Source organism: Buteo buteo, chromosome Z (genome assembly GCF_964188355.1).
Source record: "Buteo buteo chromosome Z, bButBut1.hap1.1, whole genome shotgun sequence".
Classification (NCBI taxonomy): Eukaryota; Metazoa; Chordata; class Aves; order Accipitriformes; family Accipitridae; genus Buteo; species Buteo buteo.
Genome location: NC_134204.1, coordinates 38,918,810 through 38,939,488, shown reverse-complemented (window position 1 = coordinate 38,939,488; position 20,679 = coordinate 38,918,810). Strand labels below are relative to the sequence as shown.

Genomic DNA, 20,679 nt, shown 5'->3' with positions numbered 1-20,679 from the left:
GGACGGCCATTAAGGCAGGGTCAGCATGGCTGGGAAAAAACCCTCTGCCTTACACAGAGGCACCGTTCCGCCTCCACCAGCACAAGGGAATGCTTCGTTTCCCTTCTTCTCTGCAGAAGAGAAGACTCAAAGAGCAGAAACACCGCCTGAAGCAGCTGTTGGATGAGGCGAGAGCAAAAACCTCCGCCCACCCTCCGTTTCTGTTTCCCGGGGGCTCTCCAGGAGTGCTGAGCCCTGCCCAGGGGACGCAACGTGCGGCACCCGGCACAGGGCCCAACAAGGCTCGCGGGCTCGGATGCACTGGCTCCCGGGGGAGCTCCCAGGGGAGCCAGTGCTGCCCCCACCCACACCCCAGCACTCCCCGGGCCAGGGGCCGGGCTGGCTGCGGATGGGCTGCGCCAGGAAAACTGCAGGGTCTCTCCCCATCTCCCGCCCCCCCGTGGCCCCGTCTGTGATGTCACAGCCATGACCTCACACCATGCGGGCCCAGGCCTCTGTGAGATCAGGGCCTTGCTCAGCCACGTGGCACTCCAGGCCACGACTGCCTGGCTGGAAGCAGCTCACCCTGTCCTGGTGGCTGTGTGCCTGTGGCAGGAGCGCTTCTGCCAGGGATCGGTTTGGAGCTTTTGCCTGAGCGGCCGTGCCCTGGGCAGGCAAAACTCCTGGGGCTGAAGGAGAGGCTGTAAGATTGCTGGAGAGCTTGCTTTCTCCCCAACATGAAGCGGAGAAGGGCTCCCCGGAAATCACAAGCGGCACCGAGAGCCCTGTCAGACAGGAGAGCTGGCAGCGACTCGGAGGATGAGTACGTGTATGGGGGATTTGTTCCCCCTGGGGGCCTCATCTGGGGGGTAGCACAGGCAGAGCCTAATGCGGGGCTGGCGGGGGACGCGGCGGGGAAGCTGACAAGGACTATGTGCAGAGCGGCAGCCGTGGGTCTTGGGAAACTCGCTGAAAGCCCCTCCGACCCCCTGGGGTGAACCCCTGCAGTGCTGCTGCTGGCGCCGGCCGGCTGGGGGTCCTGGCCGGGGGGCTCGGGGCATCCCTGCTGCTCTCCTGCACCAGCCGTCTCTGGGGGCTGCTGCCGCAGGCACTCTGCAGGTGCGTCTGGGCAGCCTCTGGCAGAGCCGTGGGAGAGCTCAGCCCTCTCCTCGCCACGTCTCTGCTGGGGAGAGCAGCCACAAGGTGTTTCGGGGAGGGCTCTGGCCCTTGAGCGGCAGGGGCCTCGGGAAGAGGTGGGGGGCTTTGGAGGAGGGCGGCCTGCACCCTCTCCCCGAACAACACGGGGCCGCTGGGATGCCCGCCCAAGGGCAGGCTGGTGCAGCAGGGCCCGGTGGGCAGAGGAGGAGAGGGTGGAAGCGGCTCTGCCGCCTTGCTGCAGATTCCCTTTCCCGCCACGGCCGGGCCGTCTCCTGGGAGCCTTCCCAAGGCCTGTCTTCTGGCCACGAGCTCTGCGCGGGCAGCTCCCGCCAGCATCGCGTCGCGTCGCATCGCATGGCATCTGTCTTTTTCCTTCCCCAGGTTCACTCATTCTCAGGCGGCCCAGGTCATGACCCAGCAAGGGCCTGCATGCTGCAGGGACAGCGCTCGAGAGAGTGAGAGTAAGTTCAATGCTGCTTTGCTCTGCAAAGTCCTCTGGGATGCGCCCACAGAGCTCCTCTGCACCAGAGCTGGAGGAGATGGTGCCGGCACAGGAGGGGGGACTGCAGGCTGCCCTGCTCTGGGCAGGACTCTGCCCGGCAAGTTTTTGCCGGGAGCTTGAATCAAAAGGGGAGGGCGAGCGCTCGCAGGCTGCTAGCACCTGACCACAGGGCAGACAGCTTCCTCGGGAAAGACGCCTGAGAGCCTCCTGTTCCCTCCTGCCCGCCCCAGGGACACCGGGGGCTGGGGTCAAACGAGCCAGCGAGGGGTGAGGAGGAGAGGCTGCCTGCCACCCCATGTTTGGGGCCGGGCCTGACAGCCCTGCAGAGCCAGCGTCATCCTGCTCTGAGGAAAGCCTGGGGCCGTCTCAGCTACGTCACCACGACCGAGCTGGCTACCATGTCCACGTCTTTGGGGGTTCCTCTAGCAACCATGGGGTACACCCGTACGGTGGGAGCCCAGAGGCCAGAGCCTCGTGCCGCCCTACTTCCCCGGACGAGCCGTCGGTGCCGTGCCTGCAAGGGGATCCTGCCCAGCCCTCAGTCCTTTCCTCCCAGGGTGCACCCAGCTGCCCCCTCGCCAGGGCAAATCCCTGGCCCTGCCCTTGCTGCTGCCCTGGAGAGGGAGTGCGTGGGACCAGCGCCCGCCTCCCCGCAGGGTCTGACCTGTGTCCCAACGGGTGTCCTCAGGAAGGGTCCTCAGGGTTTTCTCCGGCTTCTTTCCCAGGCTTGGTCTCGGCCGTTTCCGGCCGTCTGGCGCTGGCGCTGGTGTCCCTTCAGGCATACCTCAGCACCTTCGTCTCCACTGTGTGAGTACAGCACGTGTCCGACGTGGACACGGAGCGGGGTGCCGGCCGGTGGGTCAGGGGGAGGCTGGCGGTGCTCCGGACCGGGGGAGCGCGGCTCCTGCTGGCAGCAGGTCAGGTGCTGCCCGCGCTGGGGCAGCTGCTTGGAGAGCAACGAGAGCAGAATCCCTTGGCAGCCCCACTCGGCGTGCGCGTCAGCGGCCGAAACGTCGGGCCGCCACGGAGGTAACGTGGGCGCAGCGGAGCGCTCAGGGTCAGGGCCGAGCCTCTGCAGCAGAAGGCTTTGCCGCGGCCTTGACCAGCCTCTGGTGGCTGGGGGAAAGGGGGTGGACCCGTGGGGGCGGTGGAAGAAGAGCAGTAAGTGCCTGCTGCTCCGCCTAGTGCTGTGGAAACACCCCAAAACAAGAGGTGTTTCATCTCAAGCGCAACCAGGTCTGCCGCCTTAGCGAAAGGGAAGGCGAGCGCACAGCAGAGACCGCCCGAGAGCGGCTTTCCCTGGCCAGGTCTGCTTACTGCCCTGGGTCATTTTAACTGTGTGTCTGAGGGCGATCTCGGAGCGCGCTTTTTGGCAAGCTCTGCCTGCCGTGTTGAAGGGTGCAGACAGAAACCGTGCTCCTCTGGAAGGGGGCTGGCCTGTCAGCTTTCTGTCAGCAGCTGACCTCCAGAATTGGCGCTTCTCAGCTTGCAAGTGAAAACGCCTCCCTCCAGGGAGGGGTCTGCCCCAGCCCCTGAGCACTGGTAACGCCAGGACTCCCTCTTTTTCAGGAAGAAGATCACCCAGAAGAGGAGCGGGCTCTTTATGATCCTGTGCCTCATCTTCGTAGCCGCTCTCGGTGAGTGTTCACCGGCTGCTCACGGTAGCACGGAGGTGCGGGATGCAAGCTTCGGTGGGAGGGAGGGAGCGGTGCTGGAACGCCCGTGGGGACCTTCCAGCCTCCCACTCCTGCAGCTCAGGGAGCTCCATCCACGCTGGAGGAAGCGGAACCGGTGACAGGCAGGGCCAGAGCTGGGCATTGCTTGGGAAGCGGAGCCCAGCTGAAGGGAGGCTCCTTGGTGGTGCCGTGCAGGGCGGGGATGGAGAGGTGTCTCTCTCGCAGCCTGTGGAGCCAGGTGTTGGTGCTCACGGCAGCAGGGAGCGAACCTCTCGGCAAACCTCTTGCCTCCCTGGTGTGGGAGGAGGCAGCGGGACTACGGGGGTCGTTAGAAGCGCTCGTAAAGTAACTCTCTCTCTCGGTGATGTGAATTACAGCTGGGGCCTACTGCGGGACCTCGCTGCCCGTGAGGGTGCTGTGGGCAAAGAAGGTGCCACAGGTGAGTGACTGTTGCTGCGGGACAGGAAAGTCCCACAGAGGAGCCCTGCTGACGGTGGTTTGGTAAATGGCCGAATCCTCCGTCTCCAGGCTGCGACCCAAAGAAGCGGCAGCAGCTTCTGCTGGGCCTTGCTAGAGCCACCGGCTCTGGGGAGCCCCGGCCGCTCTGGGACTCAAGCGGAGAGCCTTTCCCTTTCAGGTGCTGCTGGAGCAGCCTGTGGGCCAGCTGAAGGCCATGTGGTAAGAGCCCCCTCCCGGCCCACAGCTTATTTGGTGGGGTAGCAGGAGCCGGCCTTGTGCTGTTTGCACTCCCGTGCCTAGTGCCCAGGCCTCGTGCCTTTCTCTCTCTTCACCTTTTGCTGAAGCTGGAGCTGAAGGGAAGCACTCGCAAAGCAGGGAAAGGGAAAGGAAAGGGGGCTCGAGCACCCGTGCCTCTGCTCGTCTCCGGGCTTGCAGGCTCTGGGAGGGGCTGAGCAGCTCCCTGACAAGATCTGCTTTCCCGGCATTCTGCAGGAACGCGGTTGCTCTGCTGAACGAACAACAGCAGGAGGTGCAAGAGCTGAGGAAGGAGATGGCGTGCCTGGTTGCACAGATGAGCCGTGTGAAGAAGGTGATCCTGCGCTTTGGGCAAGAGGGCTGGGACAAGCAGGGCCCCGCACAGGGTGCTTTCCTGGGGCTGCTAGCGGGGTTCTCCTGCTCACTCCACACACCCCACACACCCCCCTTACCGGGGGCTGGTGGTTGAGCTTCTCCGCTACAAAGCCCCTTCCTCTGGCCAAGTTTAACTGCGCCACGTCCGGCAGGGGAGGACTGCCGAAATCCTTCTCCCAGTGCGCTGGGGCCTCTGGTAGTTCTGGCCTGGCCTCAGAGAGCAGTGAGACACAAACGCCCTCCCAGGAGCATCTGGCCCTGGCAGGGCTGAGCCCGTCTCCAGGCTGAGATGGGCAGCGTGGAGGTGGAGACGAGGCTGCGGGGCCCAGACCCACGCCCGCACTGTGGCCGTGGAGGCGAACGCTCTTGCCGAGCCCTCGCTCTTCTCATCAGAAGGCTTTGAGCCTGGCAGCTGTTTGGACCAGGCTTGTCCTGTGCTTTCTGACACGGGCTCCTTCCGTTGCTCTGGGCCGCGCAGGACTCCGTGGTCACGCCGAACGGCCTGCTGATGTGGTCATCCTCCGTGTTCATTTCTGCCGTTCCCAGGAACTTGAGGACATGAGAATGGCAATGTCCGCGATGCCTTTGGAAGAGAACGTCCAGATGTCTGCCTGGGCTCTGAAAAGCACAGGTATGGATGCGGACAGGCAGGTCTTGTTGCGCTGGGCTCCTGCTTGGCAGGCCCCAGAGGAGGCCGAGCTGCAGACTCTGCTCTCTGAGGCCGGGGGAGGGGAGATGGAGCCACAGGGCCCGACCGCGTGCCTGTGGCGGAGCGGGTCGCTTCGGCTCAGCCTCGGGCCCCACGCAGGTGCCCCTGCCAGCACTTCGCCCTCTCCGCTGAGCTTTCCTGGGGACTGCAAGCGAGGGGTCGGGTCGTCCTTTGCCCTCCATGCAGCAGGGCCTCAGCTCGGGCCCCCTGCCCTCAGTCTCCCAGGCCCCGCAGGCCTTCTCTTTGTGCAGCCGTGAGAGAGACTGGGCTGTCACTGGGCACGGGGATCCCCTCCTTGCCTGCGTCACCTCCCAAGGGCACGGGGCTGGGCACGGGACTGGCAGGCAGCCGTAGAAATACCCTACAGCCACTGGGCCCTCCGAGCCTGGGGCCTCTGAGAGTCAGCTGCTCTCTTCTCCCTTCAGGGGTCACCATCGACCTGCAGGCATCACCCAGGAGCTACGCGTGGCCCTGCAGCGTGTTCTGGTTCCTTTGTGATCTGAACCGTCCGAGTACTTTTGCGCAGGTATGGTAGCAGAAATCATCAGTGCTGGTTTTGTTCCCCCTGGTAAGGATGAGGGCAAGCCCCAGGGCGTCTCCCCTCAGGCCAGTGGTGTTGCTGAAGCCCGTGGCCCTGGTCAGGTGCCAGACACCTGGGGCCTCGCACGGGGCTCGGCTCGCTAGAAACCAGCAGCTTCCCCCAGGAGCTGGGCTGAGCTGAGCTGAGCTGCGTCCTGCCTACCGTCCCTGGCCACCGCTGGGTGAAGGAGCTTCTCTGGTCGGGGCGATCGGGATGAGGGGACCGAGTGCACCCTCAGCAAGCTTGCAGACGACACCAAGTTGGGCGGGAGGGTTGGTCTGCTTGAGGGTAGGAAGGCTCCACAGAGGGATCTGGACAGGCTGGATCGATGGGCCGAGGCCAATCGTACGAGACTCAGCAAGGCTCAGTGCCGCTTCCTGGACTTGGCTCCAACAGCATCCCGGCTTGTATCAGCAATAGTGTGGCCAGCAGGACTAGGGAAGTGCTCATCCCTTTGTACTCGGCACTGGTGAGGCCGCACCTTGAATGCCGTGTTCAGTTTCGGGCCCCTCGCTACCAGAAAGACGCTGGGGTGCCGGAGCGCATCCAAAGCAGAGCAACGAAGCTGGCGAAGGGTCTAGAGAACAAGTCCTGTGAGGAGCAGCCGAAAGGACTGGGGTTGTGTAGCCTGCGGAGGAGGAGGCTGAGGGGAGACCTTATTGCTCTCTACAGCTACCTGAAAGGAGGTTGTAGCGACGTGGGTGTCGGTCTCTTCTCCCAAGGAACAAGCGATAGGACGAGAGGAAACGGCTCAGGGGAGGTTTAGACTGGCCAGTAGGAAAAATGTCTTCACCGAAAGGGTTGTCAGGCATCGGAAGAGGCTGCCCAGGGAAGTGGTGGAGCGACCATCCCTGGAGATGTTCAAAAGACGTGTAGACGTGGCACTTAGGGACACGGGTTGTCGGCGGACTTGGCAGTGCTAGCTTTACGGTTGGACTCGATGATCTTAAGGGTCTTCTCCAACCTAAATGATTCTACGATTCTGTCATTCTCCTTCGCGGCGCCAGTTGGCTCCCCCGGCTCCGTTAGATGGGGCGAGGCGGGGGTAGGGGAAGATGCAGAGCTGCTGGGCAAAGAGCGAGCCTTCTTCACAGGCCTGACTCAGCTGCGGGGTATCAGATGTTTCATGATGGATATTCTCCTCTCCCGGGGAATTCAGTGAGCCCTCTCTCCCTGGCCGGGAAGACGTCCGGGCACGTCTGTCCATGTCCCAACACGCCACTCATTTCGAGCACAAATACAGCCCGCAGGCGCCGTGCCACCGGTGCTTCTGGCCGCACTGGTAGCAGCGCGGGCCATGTCGCGCCCTCACCAACCGTTGCCGTTGCCCTCTGCTTTCAGATGGACGATTCCTCGGGATACTGCTGGCCTTTCCAAGCGTCACGGAGCCAGCTGGTCATTAGGTTGCCCGCACGAGTCCAACCAACCGCGATCACTGTGCAGCACCCCTTGAAGGAGTCCTCTGCGCTCGGGGACATCAGCAGCGCCCCCCGAGATTTCACCGTCTCTGTAAGTCTCTGCCGGGCACTTGGGGCTGGGACCGAGTGCTGGGGAAAAGCCGTACGGGGGACTTGCTAGTCTCTGCGCATCTGCTGAGCGTCAGGTGCTGGTCTGTCCCGAGCACTGCTGTGCCCTGAGGGGACATTTCAGGGGAGGTGCAGGGTGGTGTCATCCCATCTTAAGACCTGCTCAGTGTGTTTGGGCCCAACAGCTCAGCTCCACTGCATGCTGCGCCAGACTGCGCTGGAGCCGCAGGAGAGGGGGCGGGGCGGGGGCCCAGGTCCGGCATGCGTGTTTTCTCACGGCTGGCTTGGGCCTTACCGTGCTTTCTCTCCCAGGGAGCGGATGAGGAAGGAGAAGAGGAAGCTCTGCTCGGGACGTTCAGCTACGACATAGAGAAAAAGCCGACCCAGACCTTCCCTCTGCAGGTACGGGAGGTGTGTGTGGGCAAGAGGCCAGGGCAGAAACGCGGGTTTGCCAGCAAGCCAGTGGCAGAAGGAGCGTGGACGGTCCTTGCCGGGGCAGGGGCCCAACCCTGGCCGAGAGAGACGTGGCAGGCTTTGGAGGGCTGAGCAGCACCCGGCAAGGGCAGCAAAAGTAGAGCGAGATGCGGGTTGGCCCCGTGGCTGTGCGGGTGCCCGGAGCTCCCTGCCTGTGCCTGCTGCTCCTGGCAGAGCCAGCCGCGGCCTTGCCAACCCACGTGTGCTGCGCGCTGCCCTGGAAGGCGAGTGTCGGGTGGCAACAGCCAACAGGCAGCACCATGGGGATGCCCCACACCCAGTTGCAGGGTGGCCGGCATCCCTGGGCCTGGGCTTTGCTGGGGAGGCAGGTGGAGGAGCTGCTGGGTGCTGCCGCATGCCATGCGCCGGAGCGCTCCTTGGCCACTCTGCCAGCACAGAGGCCGCAGCGAAAGGAGGGGGTGGCGGGACAGGGCCCGAGCCCGAGCTGGGTAGGCGGTGGCAGGGAGGACACCCAACGCCTTGCCCCAGCAGCAGGACTTCCCCCAGGTTCCATTCCCCCCCGGGCCAGAAAGCCTCCGGTTTGTACAGCGGCCCACCCCGCTCTCTGAGGTGGGGCTTTTGCTCTGCAGAGGACAGGGGTCCTGGGTGGGAGAAGGGAAGGAGAGAGAAGCTGTCCCCTCGGCCAGGGCGGGAGCTGCGCCTCCCGGAGCAAGGGCCAGGCTGGCAGAGGGAGACGCGCGGGGCCTCCCGCCGCTCCTTACGCTCCAGGAGTGATGTGTCTTTTTGCCCTGTTTTCTTTGCAGAATGAGCTTCCCAGAGCCTTTCAGTCTATCAGGCTTGTCGTACACAGCACCTGGGGAAAGTCACGCTACACCTGCATTTCTCGAGTGCAGGTTCATGGGAAGATAATGGGAATATAATGGGAAGGAACACCATCGGCCGGGCACGAGACGACCTTCTACTGTAAAAATGAATAAAACGAGAAAAAAATCCCCGGAGCAGAGGACTGTGGCTGTTAGTCTGGAGGAGAGCGATGTCCTTCCACGGGCCCTCTCAAAGGCCACACGGGGTCTAGACATAGCGGGGAACCTGGGCGGGCCTGAGAGGTGTGCGGAGACCTGGGCGAGGGGGGTGTCCATGAGGAATTCCGTGCACAACCAGGGAGAAGCTTCTCTGATTGTTTGGGAGGCACACCAAGCTGCTCGGCTTGGCACGGTGGGCTGGTTTTGCCCATTGCCGAGGCGGCTGGATCTGGCTGTCACCGGCTCAGGGCAGTGCCCGCCAGGCATCTGATCCGTGCGCACTGTTGCGGCAGCCCCACGTAGGACCCTCCGCCGAGGAGCAGCCAGCCCTCTGGGGGGATCCTAGCTCAGCCCTCCCCGCTCCCTCCGCCATGCCCGTGGTGCCTCCCCAGGCACAGCCCTCTGGCCTGCCAGTGACATGGCACCCCTGATGCTCCGGCCTAGCCACGGGGGCCTTGTGGAAGGGCACAGGCATGCGAAGGGCTGCGCAACGTGCGATGGGCTGGGAGCAGCCACCAGGGGAGTGCACGTGCCTGGGCACGGGGCACCGGTGCCTCACGGGAGCTGGAAGCAACCAGGGAAGCCAGGACAGGAGGGCTCTGGAGGTGCCCGGGGTCCCCCGGGGCCCCCAGGGGTGGTGGGGGTCCCAGCTAGGGGCAGCTGGGAAACCTCTGGGAGCCTCTGGGAACCTGTGGGATCCAGAGAAGGAAGTAGGGGCCAGGACAGCCACGGGGGGCTGGTGGCAACACGGGGGCACCTGGCAGGCACGAGGGCTGTTGGGTGGTGCTGGTGGAATCACGCAAGGGACAAAGTGCCTTGGCACAGGTGGCACAGCTCCCCCTGATGGCCTGTGGACCCAGACACGTAGGGATGGGGGGCAGCCAGCGCCAGACCTGTCCATCGCTTGAGAAGTAGAGCCCAGCTGAAGTGGGGCTTGTCAGGGGCACTGTGCAGGGGGGGCGGGTGGAGGAGTCTTCCCCCAGCCCGTGGAGCCCGGTGTTGGTGCTCACCGCAGAAGGGAGGGGAAATGGGGAGTAGCTGTGGGGCCCTGAGCACCATGGCAGGATCTCTTGGTGACGGGAATTACAGGTGGTGCCTACCAGCTGGCTACTCGGACTTCTCCTGCCTGGGCAGCTCCGCCAGCAGCTCTCTATGGGGCCGCTTCCAGCTGCTCGTCTCTAGCGAGGGGCCTCCCTTTTGTGCTGAGCACTGGCTAACGTCCCTCTTGGCAGCCCACCGCTCCACCAAGAAACATCACTTGGACTTGCCAGGCCGCCCTGGTCTCCAGGGGCTCTGCTCGGAGCCCACGGCAAGAAGAGAAGAGGAGAAAACTTGTGCGTCGGGATACGAACGCTGTAATAAGCAAAGGAAAGAGGGGAAAAACCCCAAGGCACGCCACAGCCGTCACTCAACACCTTGCGCAGGCAGGCTGATGCCCAGCCAGTCTCCAAGCAACGGCGACTTTGCAAAGACCAGAGCCCCCGTCTTTATTGCTGAGCACGACGTTACACGGCATGGAATAGCCCTTTGGTCAGCTGGGGTCGCCTGTCCTGGCTCCGTCCCCTCCCAAGCTCTTGCCCACCCCCAGCCTCTTTGCTCGAGGGGACAGAGCGAGAGACAGAGACAGCTCGATGCTCTCTAAGCATCGTTCAGCAGTAGCTGAAACCATGGTGCGTCATCAACGCTCTTTCAGCCACCCATGCGAACCACGGCACCGTACGGGCTGCTAGGAGGAAAGTCAACTCCCGCGCAGGCAGACCCAGTACGGGGGGACGGCCATTAAGGCAGGGTCAGCATGGCTGGGAAAAAACCCTCTGCCTTACACAGAGGCACCGTTCCGCCTCCACCAGCACAAGGGAATGCTTCGTTTCCCTTCTTCTCTGCAGAAGAGAAGACTCAAAGAGCAGAAACACCGCCTGAAGCAGCTGTTGGATGAGGCGAGAGCAAAAACCTCCGCCCACCCTCCGTTTCTGTTTCCCGGGGGCTCTCCAGGAGTGCTGAGCCCTGCCCAGGGGACGCAACGTGCGGCACCCGGCACAGGGCCCAACAAGGCTCGCGGGCTCGGATGCACTGGCTCCCGGGGGAGCTCCCAGGGGAGCCAGTGCTGCCCCCACCCACACCCCAGCACTCCCCGGGCCAGGGGCCGGGCTGGCTGCGGATGGGCTGCGCCAGGAAAACTGCAGGGTCTCTCCCCATCTCCCGCCCCCCCGTGGCCCCGTCTGTGATGTCACAGCCATGACCTCACACCATGCGGGCCCAGGCCTCTGTGAGATCAGGGCCTTGCTCAGCCACGTGGCACTCCAGGCCACGACTGCCTGGCTGGAAGCAGCTCACCCTGTCCTGGTGGCTGTGTGCCTGTGGCAGGAGCGCTTCTGCCAGGGATCGGTTTGGAGCTTTTGCCTGAGCGGCCGTGCCCTGGGCAGGCAAAACTCCTGGGGCTGAAGGAGAGGCTGTAAGATTGCTGGAGAGCTTGCTTTCTCCCCAACATGAAGCGGAGAAGGGCTCCCCGGAAATCACAAGCGGCACCGAGAGCCCTGTCAGACAGGAGAGCTGGCAGCGACTCGGAGGATGAGTACGTGTATGGGGGATTTGTTCCCCCTGGGGGCCTCATCTGGGGGGTAGCACAGGCAGAGCCTAATGCGGGGCTGGCGGGGGACGCGGCGGGGAAGCTGACAAGGACTATGTGCAGAGCGGCAGCCGTGGGTCTTGGGAAACTCGCTGAAAGCCCCTCCGACCCCCTGGGGTGAACCCCTGCAGTGCTGCTGCTGGCGCCGGCCGGCTGGGGGTCCTGGCCGGGGGGCTCGGGGCATCCCTGCTGCTCTCCTGCACCAGCCGTCTCTGGGGGCTGCTGCCGCAGGCACTCTGCAGGTGCGTCTGGGCAGCCTCTGGCAGAGCCGTGGGAGAGCTCAGCCCTCTCCTCGCCACGTCTCTGCTGGGGAGAGCAGCCACAGGGTGTTTCGGGGAGGGCTCTGGCCCTTGAGCGGCAGGGGCCTCGGGAAGAGGTGGGGGGCTTTGGAGGAGGGCGGCCTGCACCCTCTCCCCGAACAACACGGGGCCGCTGGGATGCCCGCCCAAGGGCAGGCTGGTGCAGCAGGGCCCGGTGGGCAGAGGAGGAGAGGGTGGAAGCGGCTCTGCCGCCTTGCTGCAGCTTCCCTTTCCCGCCACGGCCGGGCCGTCTCCTGGGAGCCTTCCCAAGGCCTGTCTTCTGGCCACGAGCTCTGCGCGGGCAGCTCCCGCCAGCATCGCGTCGCGTCGCATCGCATGGCATCTGTCTTTTTCCTTCCCCAGGTTCACTCATTCTCAGGCGGCCCAGGTCATGACCCAGCAAGGGCCTGCATGCTGCAGGGACAGCGCTCGAGAGAGTGAGAGTAAGTTCAATGCTGCTTTGCTCTGCAAAGTCCTCTGGGATGCGCCCACAGAGCTCCTCTGCACCAGAGCTGGAGGAGATGGTGCCGGCACAGGAGGGGGGACTGCAGGCTGCCCTGCTCTGGGCAGGACTCTGCCCGGCAAGTTTTTGCCGGGAGCTTGAATCAAAAGGGGAGGGCGAGCGCTCGCAGGCTGCTAGCACCTGACCACAGGGCAGACAGCTTCCTCGGGAAAGACGCCTGAGAGCCTCCTGTTCCCTCCTGCCCGCCCCAGGGACACCGGGGGCTGGGGTCAAACGAGCCAGCGAGGGGTGAGGAGAAGAGGCTGCCTGCCACCCCATGTTTGGGGCCGGGCCTGACAGCCCTGCAGAGCCAGCGTCATCCTGCTCTGAGGAAAGCCTGGGGCCGTCTCAGCTACGTCACCACGACCGAGCTGGCTACCATGTCCACGTCTTTGGGGGTTCCTCTAGCAACCATGGGGTACACCCGTACGGTGGGAGCCCAGAGGCCAGAGCCTCGTGCCGCCCTACTTCCCCGGACGAGCCGTCGGTGCCGTGCCTGCAAGGGGATCCTGCCCAGCCCTCAGTCCTTTCCTCCCAGGGTGCACCCAGCTGCCCCCTCGCCAGGGCAAATCCCTGGCCCTGCCCTTGCTGCTGCCCTGGAGAGGGAGTGCGTGGGACCAGCGCCCGCCTCCCCGCAGGGTCTGACCTGTGTCCCAACGGGTGTCCTCAGGAAGGGTCCTCAGGGTTTTCTCCGGCTTCTTTCCCAGGCTTGGTCTCGGCCGTTTCCGGCCGTCTGGCGCTGGCGCTGGTGTCCCTTCAGGCATACCTCAGCACCTTCGTCTCCACTGTGTGAGTACAGCACGTGTCCGACGTGGACACCGAGCGGGGTGCCGGCCGGTGGGTCAGGGGGAGGCTGGCGGTGCTCCGGACCGGGGGAGCGCGGCTCCTGCTGGCAGCAGGTCAGGTGCTGCCCGCGCTGGGGCAGCTGCTTGGAGAGCAACGAGAGCAGAATCCCTTGGCAGCCCCACTCGGCGTGCGCGTCAGCGGCCGAAACCTCGGGCCGCCACGGAGGTAACGTGGGCGCAGCGGAGCGCTCAGGGTCAGGGCCGAGCCTCTGCAGCAGAAGGCTTTGCCGCGGCCTTGACCAGCCTCTGGTGGCTGGGGGAAAGGGGGTGGACCCGTGGGGGCGGTGGAAGAAGAGCAGTAAGTGCCTGCTGCTCCGCCTAGTGCTGTGGAAACACCCCAAAACAAGAGGTGTTTCATCTCAAGCGCAACCAGGTCTGCCGCCTTAGCGAAAGGGAAGGCGAGCGCACAGCAGAGACCGCCCGAGAGCGGCTTTCCCTGGCCAGGTCTGCTTACTGCCCTGGGTCATTTTAACTGTGTGTCTGAGGGCGATCTCGGAGCGCGCTTTTTGGCAAGCTCTGCCTGCCGTGTTGAAGGGTGCAGACAGAAACCGTGCTCCTCTGGAAGGGGGCTGGCCTGTCAGCTTTCTGTCAGCAGCTGACCTCCAGAATTGGCGCTTCTCAGCTTGCAAGTGAAAACGCCTCCCTCCAGGGAGGGGTCTGCCCCAGCCCCTGAGCACTGGTAACGCCAGGACTCCCTCTTTTTCAGGAAGAAGATCACCCAGAAGAGGAGCGGGCTCTTTATGATCCTGTGCCTCATCTTCGTAGCCGCTCTCGGTGAGTGTTCACCGGCTGCTCACGGTAGCACGGAGGTGCGGGATGCAAGCTTCGGTGGGAGGGAGGGAGCGGTGCTGGAACGCCCGTGGGGACCTTCCAGCCTCCCACTCCTGCAGCTCAGGGAGCTCCGTCCACGCTGGAGGAAGCGGAACCGGTGACAGGCAGGGCCAGAGCTGGGCATTGCTTGGGAAGCGGAGCCCAGCTGAAGGGAGGCTCCTTGGTGGTGCCGTGCAGGGCGGGGATGGAGAGGTGTCTCTCTCGCAGCCTGTGGAGCCAGGTGTTGGTGCTCACGGCAGCAGGGAGCGAACCTCTCGGCAAACCTCTTGCCTCCCTGGTGTGGGAGGAGGCAGCGGGACTACGGGGGTCGTTAGAAGCGCTCGTAAAGTAACTCTCTCTCTCGGTGATGTGAATTACAGCTGGGGCCTACTGCGGGACCTCGCTGCCCGTGAGGGTGCTGTGGGCAAAGAAGGTGCCACAGGTGAGTGACTGTTGCTGCGGGACAGGAAAGTCCCACAGAGGAGCCCTGCTGACGGTGGTTTGGTAAATGGCCGAATCCTCCGTCTCCAGGCTGCGACCCAAAGAAGCGGCAGCAGCTTCTGCTGGGCCTTGCTAGAGCCACCGGCTCTGGGGAGCCCCGGCCGCTCTGGGACTCAAGCGGAGAGCCTTTCCCTTTCAGGTGCTGCTGGAGCAGCCTGTGGGCCAGCTGAAGGCCATGTGGTAAGAGCCCCCTCCCGGCCCACAGCTTATTTGGTGGGGTAGCAGGAGCCGGCCTTGTGCTGTTTGCACTCCCGTGCCTAGTGCCCAGGCCTCGTGCCTTTCTCTCTCTTCACCTTTTGCTGAAGCTGGAGCTGAAGGGAAGCACTCGCAAAGCAGGGAAAGGGAAAGGAAAGGGGGCTCGAGCACCCGTGCCTCTGCTCGTCTCCGGGCTTGCAGGCTCTGGGAGGGGCTGAGCAGCTCCCTGACAAGATCTGCTTTCCCGGCATTCTGCAGGAACGCGGTTGCTCTGCTGAACGAACAACAGCAGGAGGTGCAAGAGCTGAGGAAGGAGATGGCGTGCCTGGTTGCACAGATGAGCCGTGTGAAGAAGGTGATCCTGCGCTTTGGGCAAAAGGGCTGGGACAAGCAGGGCCCCGCACAGGGTGCTTTCCTGGGGCTGCTAGCGGGGTTCTCCTGCTCACTCCACACACCCCACACACCCCCCTTACCGGGGGGCTGGTGGTTGAGCTTCTCCGCTACAAAGCCCCTTCCTCTGGCCAAGTTTAACTGCGCCACGTCCGGCAGGGGAGGACTGCCGAAATCCTTCTCCCAGTGCGCTGGGGCCTCTGGTAGTTCTGGCCTGGCCTCAGAGAGCAGTGAGACACAAACGCCCTCCCAGGAGCATCTGGCCCTGGCAGGGCTGAGCCCGTCTCCAGGCTGAGATGGGCAGCGTGGAGGTGGAGACGAGGCTGCGGGGCCCAGACCCACGCCCGCACTGTGGCCGTGGAGGCGAACGCTCTTGCCGAGCCCTCGCTCTTCTCATCAGAAGGCTTTGAGCCTGGCAGCTGTTTGGACCAGGCTTGTCCTGTGCTTTCTGACACGGGCTCCTTCCGTTGCTCTGGGCCGCGCAGGACTCCGTGGTCACGCCGAACGGCCTGCTGATGTGGTCATCCTCCGTGTTCATTTCTGCCGTTCCCAGGAACTTGAGGACATGAGAATGGCAATGTCCGCGATGCCTTTGGAAGAGAACGTCCAGATGTCTGCCTGGGCTCTGAAAAGCACAGGTATGGATGCGGACAGGCAGGTCTTGTTGCGCTGGGCTCCTGCTCGGCAGGCCCCAGAGGAGGCCGAGCTGCAGACTCTGCTCTCTGAGGCCGGGGGAGGGGAGATGGAGCCACAGGGCCCGACCGCGTGCCTGTGGCGGAGCGGGTCGCTTCGGCTCAGCCTCGGGCCCCACGCAGGTGCCCCTGCCAGCACTTCGCCCTCTCCGCTGAGCTTTCCTGGGGACTGCAAGCGAGGGGTCGGGTCGTCCTTTGCCCTCCATGCAGCAGGGCCTCAGCTCGGGCCCCCTGCCCTCAGTCTCCCAGGCCCCGCAGGCCTTCTCTTTGTGCAGCCGTGAGAGAGACTGGGCTGTCACTGGGCACGGGGATCCCCTCCTTGCCTGCGTCACCTCCCAAGGGCACGGGGCTGGGCACGGGACTGGCAGGCAGCCGTAGAAATACCCTACAGCCACTGGGCCCTCCGAGCCTGGGGCCTCTGAGAGTCAGCTGCTCTCTTCTCCCTTCAGGGGTCACCATCGACCTGCAGGCATCACCCAGGAGCTACGCGTGGCCCTGCAGCGTGTTCTGGTTCCTTTGTGATCTGAACCGTCCGAGTACTTTTGCGCAGGTATGGTAGCAGAAATCATCAGTGCTGGTTTTGTTCCCCCTGGTAAGGATGAGGGCAAGCCCCAGGGCGTCTCCCCTCAGGCCAGTGGTGTTGCTGAAGCCCGTGGCCCTGGTCAGGTGCCAGACACCTGGGGCCTCGCACGGGGCTCGGCTCGCTAGAAACCAGCAGCTTCCCCCAGGAGCTGGGCTGAGCTGAGCTGAGCTGCGTCCTGCCTACCGTCCCTGGCCACCGCTGGGTGAAGGAGCTTCTCTGGTCGGGGCGATCGGGATGAGGGGACCGAGTGCACCCTCAGCAAGCTTGCAGACGACACCAAGTTGGGCGGGAGGGTTGGTCTGCTTGAGGGTAGGAAGGCTCCACAGAGGGATCTGGACAGGCTGGATCGATGGGCCGAGGCCAATCGTACGAGACTCAGCAAGGCTCAGTGCCGCTTCCTGGACTTGGCTCCAACAGCATCCCGGCTTGTATCAGCAATAGTGTGGCCAGCAGGACTAGGGAAGTGCTCATCCCTTTGTACTCGGCACTGGTGAGGCCGCACCTTGAATGCCGTGTTCAGTTTCGGGCCCCTCGCTACCAGAAAGACGCTGGGGTGCCGGAGCGCATCCAAAGCAGAGCAACGAAGCTGGCGAAGGGTCTAGAGAACAAGTCCTGTGAGGAGCAGCCGAAAGGACTGGGGTTGTGTAGCCTGCGGAGGAGGAGGCTGAGGGGAGACCTTATTGCTCTCTACAGCTACCTGAAAGGAGGTTGTAGCGACGTGGGTGTCGGTCTCTTCTCCCAAGGAACAAGCGATAGGACGAGAGGAAACGGCTCAGGGGAGGTTTAGACTGGCCAGTAGGAAAAATGTCTTCACCGAAAGGGTTGTCAGGCATCGGAAGAGGCTGCCCAGGGAAGTGGTGGAGCGACCATCCCTGGAGATGTTCAAAAGACGTGTAGACGTGGCACTTAGGGACACGGGTTGTCGGCGGACTTGGCAGTGCTAGCTTTACGGTTGGACTCGATGATCTTAAGGGTCTTCTCCAACCTAAATGATTCTACGATTCTGTCATTCTCCTTCGCGGCGCCAGTTGGCTCCCCCGGCTCCGTTAGATGGGGCGAGGCGGGGGTAGGGGAAGATGCAGAGCTGCTGGGCAAAGAGCGAGCCTTCTTCACAGGCCTGACTCAGCTGCGGGGTATCAGATGTTTCATGATGGATATTCTCCTCTCCCGGGGAATTCAGTGAGCCCTCTCTCCCTGGCCGGGAAGACGTCCGGGCACGTCTGTCCATGTCCCAACACGCCACTCATTTCGAGCACAAATACAGCCCGCAGGCGCCGTGCCACCGGTGCTTCTGGCCGCACTGGTAGCAGCGCGGGCCATGTCGCGCCCTCACCAACCGTTGCCGTTGCCCTCTGCTTTCAGATGGACGATTCCTCGGGATACTGCTGGCCTTTCCAAGCGTCACGGAGCCAGCTGGTCATTAGGTTGCCCGCACGAGTCCAACCAACCGCGATCACTGTGCAGCACCCCTTGAAGGAGTCCTCTGCGCTCGGGGACATCAGCAGCGCCCCCTGAGATTTCACCGTCTCTGTAAGTCTCTGCCGGGCACTTGGGGCTGGGACCGAGTGCTGGGGAAAAGCCGTACGGGGGACTTGCTAGTCTCTGCGCATCTGCTGAGCGTCAGGTGCTGGTCTGTCCCGAGCACTGCTGTGCCCTGAGGGGACATTTCAGGGGAGGTGCAGGGTGGTGTCATCCCATCTTAAGACCTGCTCAGTGTGTTTGGGCCCAACAGCTCAGCTCCACTGCATGCTGCGCCAGACTGCGCTGGAGCCGCAGGAGAGGGGGCGGGGCGGGGGCCCAGGTCCGGCATGCGTGTTTTCTCACGGCTGGCTTGGGCCTTACCGTGCTTTCTCTCCCAGGGAGCGGATGAGGAAGGAGAAGAGGAAGCTCTGCTCGGGACGTTCAGCTACGACATAGAGAAAAAGCCGACCCAGACCTTCCCTCTGCAGGTACGGGAGGTGTGTGTGGGCAAGAGGCCAGGGCAGAAACGCGGGTTTGCCAGCAAGCCAGTGGCAGAAGGAGCGTGGACGGTCCTTGCCGGGGCAGGGGCCCAACCCTGGCCGAGAGAGACGTGGCAGGCTTTGGAGGGCTGAGCAGCACCCGGCAAGGGCAGCAAAAGTAGAGCGAGATGCGGGTTGGCCCCGTGGCTGTGCGGGTGCCCGGAGCTCCCTGCCTGTGCCTGCTGCTCCTGGCAGAGCCAGCCGCGGCCTTGCCAACCCACGTGTGCTGCGCGCTGCCCTGGAAGGCGAGTGTCGGGTGGCAACAGCCAACAGGCAGCACCATGGGGATGCCCCACACCCAGTTGCAGGGTGGCCGGCATCCCTGGGCCTGGGCTTTGCTGGGGAGGCAGGTGGAGGAGCTGCTGGGTGCTGCCGCATGCCATGCGCCGGAGCGCTCCTTGGCCACTCTGCCAGCACAGAGGCCGCAGCGAAAGGAGGGGGTGGCGGGACAGGGCCCGAGCCCGAGCTGGGTAGGCGGTGGCAGGGAGGACACCCAACGCCTTGCCCCAGCAGCAGGACTTCCCCCAGGTTCCATTCCCCCCCGGGCCAGAAAGCCTCCGGTTTGTACAGCGGCCCACCCCGCTCTCTGAGGTGGGGCTTTTGCTCTGCAGAGGACAGGGGTCCTGGGTGGGAGAAGGGAAGGAGAGAGAAGCTGTCCCCTCGGCCAGGGCGGGAGCTGCGCCTCCCGGAGCAAGGGCCAGGCTGGCAGAGGGAGACGCGCGGGGCCTCCCGCCGCTCCTTACGCTCCAGGAGTGATGTGTCTTTTTGCCCTGTTTTCTTTGCAGAATGAGCTTCCCAGAGCCTTTCAGTCTATCAGGCTTGTCGTACACAGCACCTGGGGAAAGTCACGCTACACCTGCATTTCTCGAGTGCAGGTTCATGGGAAGATAATGGGAATATAATGGGAAGGAACACCATCGGCCGGGCACGAGACGACCTTCTACTGTAAAAATGAATAAAACGAGAAAAAATCCCCGGAGCAGAGGACTGTGGCTGTTAGTCTGGAGGAGAGCGATGTCCTTCCACGGGCCCTCTCAAAGGCCACACGGGGTCTAGACATAGCGGGGAACCTGGGTGGGCCTGAGAGGTGTGCGGAGACCTGGGCGAGGGGGGTGTCCATGAGGAATTCCGTGCACAACCAGGGAGAAGCTTCTCTGATTGTTTGGGAGGCACACCAAGCTGCTCGGCTTGGCACGGTGGGCTGGTTTTGCCCATTGCCGAGGCGGCTGGATCTGGCTGTCACCGGCTCAGGGCAGTGTCCGCCAGGCATCTGATCCGTGCGCACTGTTGCGGCAGCCCCACGTAGGACCCTCCGCCGAGGAGCAGCCAGCCCTCTGGGGGGATCCTAGCTCAGCCCTCCCCGCTCCCTCTGCCATGCCCGTGGTGCCTCCCCAGGCCTGCCAGTGACACGGCACCCCTGATGCTCCATCCCATCTGTTAATGTTTAGCAGCCTGTCTCTGCACTGGCTTCTTCTAACCTTTCCAGCCATGGCCTCCACTTACAGGAGTAGACTACCCCATTCATCTGCCTCAGACTTTTTTCTGAAGGGACACTGTCCTGTGTTGGTTGCCCTTGTGATGCCAGAGAAGAGAAAAATACAGCCCTGGCCTTTGAATGCATGCTACCAACCCCTCCCTGTCCTGACCTGCCAAAATGATCTGAGCCAGCTCCTGCTGCTTGTCTCTGTAAGTGTAAAACTACAAAGACCTTATGGGTTTGCCCATTTCCTTACGTATTTGCCTGATATTTTAGGTTCATTTTCAGGATTATGTTTATATGCATTTAATTTTTCCCTTTTTTATGTTATGTGCTCAAGTATTTTTTATGATCTTTGTCATGGTATTCTCCAAGTCTGCCTTTATACTGTTTAGATTTCATAAAAATCACTACTCCCATGCAAGCCTATCTTTGAAAATACCTGGCTTTTTTGATAAACAGAAGGGTTTGAAAAGCATTTTTAGCTTGGGCACCCGCGTTTTTTCTTTTTATAAAATGTATGTCAGATATCCTCCATTTTAGGAAGGCAGCTGCTACTCAGAATAATCTGGTAATTCTTTAGGAATTCACTTCTTAAAAAATGAATGTCATTATATTCAAGAGTTTTAAGTCTGAGCACTCTTTCAGAATAAATGACTATTCGATGTGATAAATCATGTGGTATTTCCAGCAAAGCATCCAAAGAACCAGTCTATGCCCAGTAGTTTTGACAGTTCGTGTTACCAGATACAAGAGCCTTGCTGAGGGCAAAAAGACAGCCCCAGTATGTGCTGATCTCCAAGCTGTCAATACAAGAAAGTAAATAGGCTCCCAGATGATTTAGTTCCCTACAAAAAAGACTGCAGATCCTGCTCCTTTTTAAGCAGAAAAAAAGGTACTGACAATGTTTTTATATGTTTTTACAATTAAGGTAACAAACCTTTAGTGACATAAATGGAAACAGTAATTTTTTTACTTCCATGCTTCTAAAATGTAGGTTATGATAATACCCCTTTGCTGCTACTTCATCGAGGACTGCTCCGTTAAATTTCTTTTCTGCTAAACTGAATTTGTAGCACTTAG

The 20,679-nt window shown here is 62.4% G+C and overlaps 2 protein-coding genes across 2 annotated transcripts; both read left to right on the top strand.

The window, feature by feature from the left end:
• Window positions 1-1,934: 1,934 nt before the first annotated feature.
• On the top strand, window positions 1,935-8,639 carry LOC142027123 (uncharacterized). Its single transcript, XM_075020808.1, has 10 exons — window positions 1,935-2,446; window positions 3,209-3,276; window positions 3,693-3,754; window positions 3,953-3,993; window positions 4,267-4,363; window positions 4,951-5,035; window positions 5,539-5,639; window positions 7,035-7,202; window positions 7,532-7,621; window positions 8,458-8,639. Exons 1-10 carry the CDS (start codon window positions 1,935-1,937, stop codon window positions 8,572-8,574), a joined length of 1,341 nt encoding a protein of 446 aa, XP_074876909.1. The 3' UTR covers window positions 8,575-8,639.
• Window positions 8,640-12,380: 3,741 nt separating this feature from the next.
• Window positions 12,381-17,634, top strand: LOC142027122 (uncharacterized). Its single transcript, XM_075020807.1, has 8 exons — window positions 12,381-12,892; window positions 13,655-13,722; window positions 14,139-14,200; window positions 14,399-14,439; window positions 14,713-14,809; window positions 15,398-15,482; window positions 15,986-16,086; window positions 17,482-17,634. The coding sequence occupies exons 1-8, from the start codon at window positions 12,381-12,383 to the stop codon at window positions 17,632-17,634; spliced, it is 1,119 nt and encodes a 372-aa protein (XP_074876908.1).
• Window positions 17,635-20,679: the final 3,045 nt, after the last annotated feature.

Excerpts from the sequence above, each read along its gene's own strand:
- LOC142027122 (XM_075020807.1), top strand. The coding sequence starts at position 12,381 with ATGTTTGGGGCCGGGCCTGACAGCCCTGCAGAGCCAGCGTCATCCTGC. Across the intron at positions 13,723-14,138 it reads CATCTTCGTAGCCGCTCTCG|CTGGGGCCTACTGCGGGACC; the intron begins GTGAGTGTTCAC and ends TGTGAATTACAG. Across the intron at positions 15,483-15,985 it reads CTGGGCTCTGAAAAGCACAG|GGGTCACCATCGACCTGCAG; the intron begins GTATGGATGCGG and ends TTCTCCCTTCAG.
- LOC142027123 (XM_075020808.1), top strand. The coding sequence starts at position 1,935 with ATGTTTGGGGCCGGGCCTGACAGCCCTGCAGAGCCAGCGTCATCCTGC. Across the intron at positions 2,447-3,208 it reads AGCACCTTCGTCTCCACTGT|GAAGAAGATCACCCAGAAGA; the intron begins GTGAGTACAGCA and ends CCTCTTTTTCAG. Across the intron at positions 5,640-7,034 it reads GTCCGAGTACTTTTGCGCAG|ATGGACGATTCCTCGGGATA; the intron begins GTATGGTAGCAG and ends CTCTGCTTTCAG.